Source organism: Chaetura pelagica, unplaced genomic scaffold (assembly GCF_000747805.2).
Source record: "Chaetura pelagica isolate M959 unplaced genomic scaffold, ChaPel_1.0 scaffold234, whole genome shotgun sequence".
NCBI lineage: Eukaryota > Metazoa > Chordata > Aves > Apodiformes > Apodidae > Chaetura > Chaetura pelagica.
Window position 1 is genome coordinate 929,985 of NW_009952967.1, and position 6,594 is coordinate 936,578.

A 6,594-nucleotide genomic window follows, 5' to 3' on the forward strand; every position below is an offset into this window, starting at 1 on the left:
TCCTCCGGAGCGCCCGCTCAGGCCGGTTGTGACATAGCCCTAAAAACTTTAAGAGGAATTTCTGGTGGGTGATTTCTCCCTCCCCCCCTCTCTCCCTCTCTCCCCAGCTCCCTTTTCCACCCCCTTTCTTAGATTTTGTTGTTATTATTATTTTTGCACTGGAGCAAAGATTTCTCCCTTGTTTTGCAGCCGCGGGAGGGAAGAGCGAAGCGCTTCGGCTGCGAGGAAAGACATCCCCGAAGCCCCCCCTCCACAAGGCTCTCTTGGCTCTCCCGGGGCCGAGGGGTGCCCCCCACACCCCGGGTTGGACCGGACCCTCTCCACCTCCCCGAATCCCCCCCCTTTCCCTTCCCTTTTCCCCCTTACCATGGCAGCTCTGCCCGGGACGGTGCCTCGGATGATGCGCCCGGCTCCGGGGCAAAACTACCCTCGCACAGGCTTCCCCTTGGAAGGTAGGTCTGGGAAAACACCTCTCTATACCGCTTCTTTCCCTCTTCCAGCACCTCGGTATTACCCGGGAGGTGGGTGTCCAGGCTGCTCCGGGTGGGGATGCAGTTAAACTTTGTAGCCGGGGGGTTCCCGACCTGAGCATCCAACTTCTCGCCGGTTATTTCCCTCCTTCCCTCTCTAACTGCTCTTGTCCCCGCGAAACTACCGGCTCTGGGCTTGTTTTTCCCCCCTCTCCCTCTTGTTTTCCCTTATCTAAAGTAGTTCCAGGCGTCACGCAGATTTTTTTAGGGGGGGCAAGTTCTCAAGGTTTTATGGTGGGTGGTTTTGTTTGTTTTCCTGTAAACCCGCAAATGCCCCGATGATTTGATCTCCCCGAAAAAAGGTGCGGGAAAAACGAACCGCATGGCTTGTTTTCAACTTGTTTTTAAAAGAATTAAGAGGGGGGGGGGAAAACCAAAAACCAAACTCAAAGCTGGGAGCATCCACTGGATGTCCTTGGCCGGGGCTGGCGAGGGGGAAAGGAGGGGGAAAGACTTTGTAGCTGTCACCTCGCGCCGTGTCATCCCCGCAGCGCAGCAACTTTCCCCATCATCTGCTTCTTTTTTTGCTTTTAATTCCCTTTGTGTTACGGGGTTATTATTTCCATGTAGGGAGGGGGGAAGCGAAATTAGAGCGGGACCCTTCTCCCCGCATGATATTAAAACGGGAAAATTTCATCCAGCCCGTGATCAAGTGGCCAAACTCAAACCTGTGGAAAACCACGCAGGCTGCAAAACATACAAGCTGGGGGGATTTGTTAAAGTGCTTTTCTGTAGCAAATGAAGTAAAACAGACGGCAAGGGAAAGGATCAAAGGATTACAACAATATTTGCACAACATGACTGGGAATAATGAAAAGAGAGAGCGGCCGGCGGTTTTAGTACCTCTTGAATGTAAAATTGGCCACTCGAGTGTTATCTGTCGATAATGATATATCCAGGGAGTGCTGGCCAAGTGACTCGGAATTAGTGGTGCATGATTCTTGCTAAATCGCGAGGCAATTTCTGGGATCGACTTTTCTTTGTATAAAGAGAAAACTCACCCCCCTCGCCTTGCCCGGCTCTCACCCCCTCCAGCCTTTCTGTAAATTACCCAGCTGAGTTCTCCCCCCGCCTCTATCCACCCCCTTTTTTTTTTTTTTTTTTTTTTTTTTTCTTTCCCCCTTCAATTTCCAGCCTGTGAAATCGTATTAATCTGCAAGATCTACATGGCGAGATATTTAAACAAATTGGGGAGGGGGATTAAGGAGCCGCTCCGGGCGGGGTCGCTCCTCGCAAGGTGTCGGGGAAACGGGGGGTCCCCAACCCGCTGTAAAAAAAAAAAAATAACCCACCAGAACCACACACAATAATAATAATAAAGGCCCTCGAGGGTTGTTTAAAGGTTATTTCCAAAAGTTTGTTGGAAAGCAGGTAGCCCCGTAATTCGGAGCAAGAAGTGGAGCGCGCTGTTTTTGGGGGAAATGGGAACTTCTCGGGGGGCTTCGGGCCGTGGTTTTTAAATCTTCCCCGTCGGCTGCGATTGAAAAATGCCCCCCCCAAATGATATATATGTATATGAGCACAGGCAGCGGGCACCTCGCCGAGCTGGGTGATGATCGTGCGGGTCAGGGGCTATTTTTATTTTCCTCTACCGGGGAAAAAGACCTTCTCGGTGATGAGGGGTAAATACACCCAGGCCAGGGGATGAGGGGGAGGTTTTTTACGTTCCTTTAAAAGTTCGAATATCGCTGCGGGGTTGGGGGGTGCGTCCTGTTTTGCTGGATTTTTCCCTCTTTTAACTTTCCCCCTTTCTGTTGTTGTTGGTTTGTTGTTTTTCTTTCCTCCGCCACCTCCCCCTTGCTCTCCAGTTTCCACCCCACTGGGCCAGGGCAGGGTGAACCAGCTCGGAGGGGTGTTCATCAACGGCCGACCACTGCCCAATCATATCCGGCATAAAATCGTGGAAATGGCTCATCACGGGATCCGACCCTGCGTGATTTCCCGACAGCTGAGGGTCTCCCATGGTTGTGTCTCCAAAATCCTCTGTAGGTACCAGGAAACCGGTTCCATTCGTCCCGGAGCCATCGGAGGCAGCAAACCCAGGGTGAGTGCAATGCTGGGGCTGAACCAGCTGACCCGCCCTCCTGGCAAAAAGAAAATTAAACAACAACAACAAAAAAGATTTATTTCAGGGTTGTAAGGGGTTTTTTTTCCAAGTGGACACGCGGGGAAAAGGGAGAGGAGGGGAAGGGGCTTCAATAAAGCTGCAGTTTGCAGGCTCAGATGGGTAAAAATCAGTGCAGAGTTGAAGGCGTCGAAGAAATTAAAGTGATTTCCCCCCCTCCCCCCCCCATGTGCAACAAGTGGTGCGAGTTCAAATATTTGCTTCGGCCTCGGTGTGTGGGGAGGAGACGAGCCGGGGTGTTTCAGGGAATAATAAAAGGAGAAATGTACCCAGCTCCCCCAAAAAGCATCCCCTGTGCCCCCTCCCTGCCTCCTTCACCCCTGGGGCTCAGGATAAGCTCATCCTTGGCCCCCAGAGACTTAACTTTTAGATTGGCCAACATTTAGGATAGAAGGGATTTCCCTGCTTTATTTTCCTTCAACCCCCCCCCTTTTAAAATCCCTATTTTTAGCCCCAAAAACCAGCAGCCAGGGAGAGGAGGTTTTGACCCGAGCAGTTTCTCTTTTCAATTAAAAGCGCTTTTGTGTTTTGTTGTGTTTTGTTTGTTGTTTTTTTTTTTCCCCTTCTTCTGTCTCCCCTTCCCAAACTCTGCACACGTGGGCACCGATGATGTCCCTTGATCACAAAAGCAGGTTGCGACTCCCGACGTGGAGAAGAAAATCGAGGAATACAAACGGGAAAACCCCGGGATGTTTAGCTGGGAGATCCGAGACAGGCTCCTGAAGGATGGGCACTGTGACCGCAGCACTGTGCCCTCAGGTGAGAAGGCAGCTTGGCAAGAAGGACCCCCGGAGACCTGTAGGAAGATGGAGGGAAATTATTAGCACCCCTACAAATATATATAAAATGTTTCCAGGGGTTACGAACGTCCTCTTGGACTTCGCTTCCCTTGGGGAGGAGAAAAAGGGAAATAAAAACTCACCCCCAAGCAAACCCACAGCAGGAGGAGAAGGGGGTTGTGCCCTGGCCGCGCTGCGGTCTGCTGGAAAAACAAACACAAACAAACCCATTTTCCCAACTTATTCCAATTCCCTTGGAAGCAGAGGGGCTCTCGGCTTGGAGGGAGTGTGCACGGAGGCAGCTCCCAAAGCTGGGGTGAAAAAGAGACCCTGGTTGCCCTGCTGGGACTTGTTTGCTCAGTGGCGGGGGCTGCAGAGCAGTGTTTCCTTCAGCCAGGGTCCCCCATCACTAGTGGAAAGTGACCCTGAACCCCAATATTTGATCTGCAGGGATGTGTGAGCCCTTTAGTTCCTGTCTGAGAGTTCTCCTCTGGTTATGGGGGGCTGAGTCTTCTCTGTAGGACACATCTTGCCCAAAAAGTGGGATCCAAGGCAGGGGCCAGGTCTGGGTACAGGCTATGGATGCTATTTGGGACTGGGGGAAGAGGGGCAGAGATGGGTATTGAGGGGCTTTTTCCTTGTTACAAAGCAGGGGGTATCCCTGGGGTTGTTGGTGCTCTGTGGGGAGTTGCACACAACTGGGTGCTGCTGGTACTGGGTGTCACAGGGAGATGGTGATGAGCACATCCAGCTTTGGGTGTCCAGGCTGGAGAACCCAGGAGTGTTTTGGATGGTGTAAAGGACCAGGCAGGTGTGTACCCCTGGGGAAAAGAGAGTGCAGATGGCCTTGGTGGAGGTGCAAGACCTCCTGCACAAGTTGTGCAGCCTCGGCATGGGCTTTTCCTGGCTGGCTCCCACCTTGCCTTCCCAGGCAGCTTATACTTGCCTTTTTGTCTTTGACTGTCTGAGGTTTAGTGAGTTCGATTAGCCGTGTGCTACGCATCAAATTCGGGAAGAAAGAGGAAGAGGAGGACTGTGACAAGAAGGAGGAAGATGGGGAGAAGAAGGCCAAGCACAGCATAGACGGCATCCTGGGCGACAAAGGTAAAAAGCGGCTGCGGGGGCACCCGGGGCTGGGTTTGGAGGGGACTTTTGGGAGAGGGAACACGTCCCTCCCTACCAAGAGTAAGACAAGGGGTGGCTCCAGAACCTCTCATGTTTGTCCTTTTTGCAAATGAGTGATGGCAGAGTCGAGGGTGTGATGCAAGGCCCTGGGAGAGGAAGGTGGTACCCAGCCCCTCCGGCTGCGGATGCTTTCCCAGGAGAAGAGTTGTTGGTGTTTTGCTCTGGATCCATTATTTATAACGAGGGGAAGGAGATGATGGCTTGGGGGGGTGTGGGGGGCGGCATCCCTGGTTCCTAAATGAATTTGTTAAACAGATTTTTCTGTAAGTGGTCCCCTGAAACTCTGGCTGACAGTTGACCGATTTGGCCAATCAATATCAATTAGAGGAGCCGGGATCGGCGCTGAGCTGGGGCTGCCGGGGGGACACTGGGGGAGGAGGGGGGGGCCTTGGGTTGAAGGGAACCGGGAGAGGCAGGGGGACCTGAGCCCCTGAACCGAATCAGGAAGGAAAAACAAATCTGGAAAACCCTGAAGCCAGTGGAGGGTGAGAGCAGGGGGGGGGCACCGCGACCACCTCCCACGGTTGGGGTTTTCATCTCGTGAGAGGAAAAATTCAACTTTTGAGAGCTCCTGTGTCTGGGGCGTGGGGGGCGCGGGGTGGCCGGAGCCGGTCGCTGTGCTGCTCGGAATTTGATTTTTGGCAAGCTCGGTGGGGGTGATGATGCCCCATTCCCCCCTGCCTCCCCAAAATTGTGGGTAAAATGGGATTTGCAGCGCACGGAACTGAGATTTATCAATGAGGGCGTTTGGAAAGATGAGGAAGTTTTAAGCAAGGGGAGGAGGAGCCGCTCTCTGGGTTTGGGCAGAAAATTATTTCCTTGTGTCTCAGAGCTCAGGGTTTTCTGGGGAGAAAACCAGTAATTATACAGGTCTTGGAGATGAGCTTCTGGGAATTTGGGGTTTGGTATTTTTTCTCCAAAATTGATGGTGAAATGGTGATGGTCTGTCCGGGGTTGGACCGACTGGAGTTTGGGGGGGATTTGTGATATCTATTGTGCAGAGGGAATGGGGTGAGAGTTATTTTCCATATGGAGAGGATCCCAAATCCGGGTGTGGGAAGTGGGGGGCGGGGAGGGGGGGGCCCATCGCTTACAAAGTTTCTCACTAGCTACAAAGTTTTCCCCATTTCGGGAGCAGGGAAATATTGACGTGGGGGGGTGGGGGGAAACGGGGCAGGGAAAAATCATCTCCTTGTCACCATCAAACGTTAGTGGAAGTTTTGAAATGAAGGTGCACAAAGAGGTTTGGTTGGTTGTTGTGGTGGGTTTTTTTAAAGGATCTGTTCCTCCTCTTTTTTTTTTTTTTTTTCCTCCTCTTTCCACTGTTTGCTTTTTTGGTCAGGAATCTTTTGCTTATAAAGCTTCAATAGACTTGAAGGTCTTTGTAAGTGAAGTTCATCTTCAAGGTTGGGAAAAAAAAAAAAAAAGGGGGGGGGGAAGGGGGGAAAACCCGAGGCTGCCTTAAAAATGGAGTAAAGGGATGGGGGAGGGAGGGCTTGTCTATTCTCATTCAAAATTCTGCAAGGAGGAGAAAAAGTTGGGACAAAGGGCCAAGGAAGGGAAGAAAGGGAGATAAATTATTCAAAACTCCCTGCTGTTAGATAGTTTTGTAATATTATAGGACCGTCTGTTGGAAAAAAGGGAGAGCCGTTGGACGGGGCAAAACGTTGCTTGTGATTTGGAAACAGGCGATGCTCATTTGCAAATCGGGGCTATTGTGTCCGTGAAAAGCTTCTCCCCCCCGACCCCCCCCCCGCAACCCATCATTTTGGGGTGTTTTTAATTTTATTTAGGGTTGGGGAGAGGGGGGCTGGAAAGATTTTTTTTGCGTTTAGGATTTTATTCGAGCTTGACCGCTTGAAAAAATATATAAATTCATTTTTAAAGTACTGGTGGATTTATTTCCCGCCCCCTCCCTTGGCCGTGTTTTCCCCCAAAATATATTTTAAAAAAAGAAAAAAAAAAAAGAGAGGGG

General features: G+C 51.3%; 1 protein-coding gene across 4 annotated transcripts in view; it reads left to right on the forward strand.

Annotated features, from left to right (window-relative positions):
• Positions 1-367: 367 nt before the first annotated feature.
• The window catches only part of PAX7 (paired box 7), a 109,292-nt gene continuing 103,065 nt past the window's right edge, over positions 368-6,594 (forward strand). For 2 of the 4 annotated variants that reach the window (XM_009995749.1, XM_009995752.1), the window contains exons 1-4: positions 368-452; positions 2,339-2,574; positions 3,285-3,414; positions 4,410-4,538. In XM_009995749.1, the coding sequence (XP_009994051.1) occupies positions 368-452; positions 2,339-2,574; positions 3,285-3,414; positions 4,410-4,538 (580 nt within the window). Of the gene's footprint in view, positions 453-2,338; positions 2,575-3,284; positions 3,415-4,403; positions 4,539-6,594 lie in introns of all 4 variants that reach the window. The other 2 variants (XM_009995750.1, XM_009995751.1) reach the window with 2 other exon arrangements.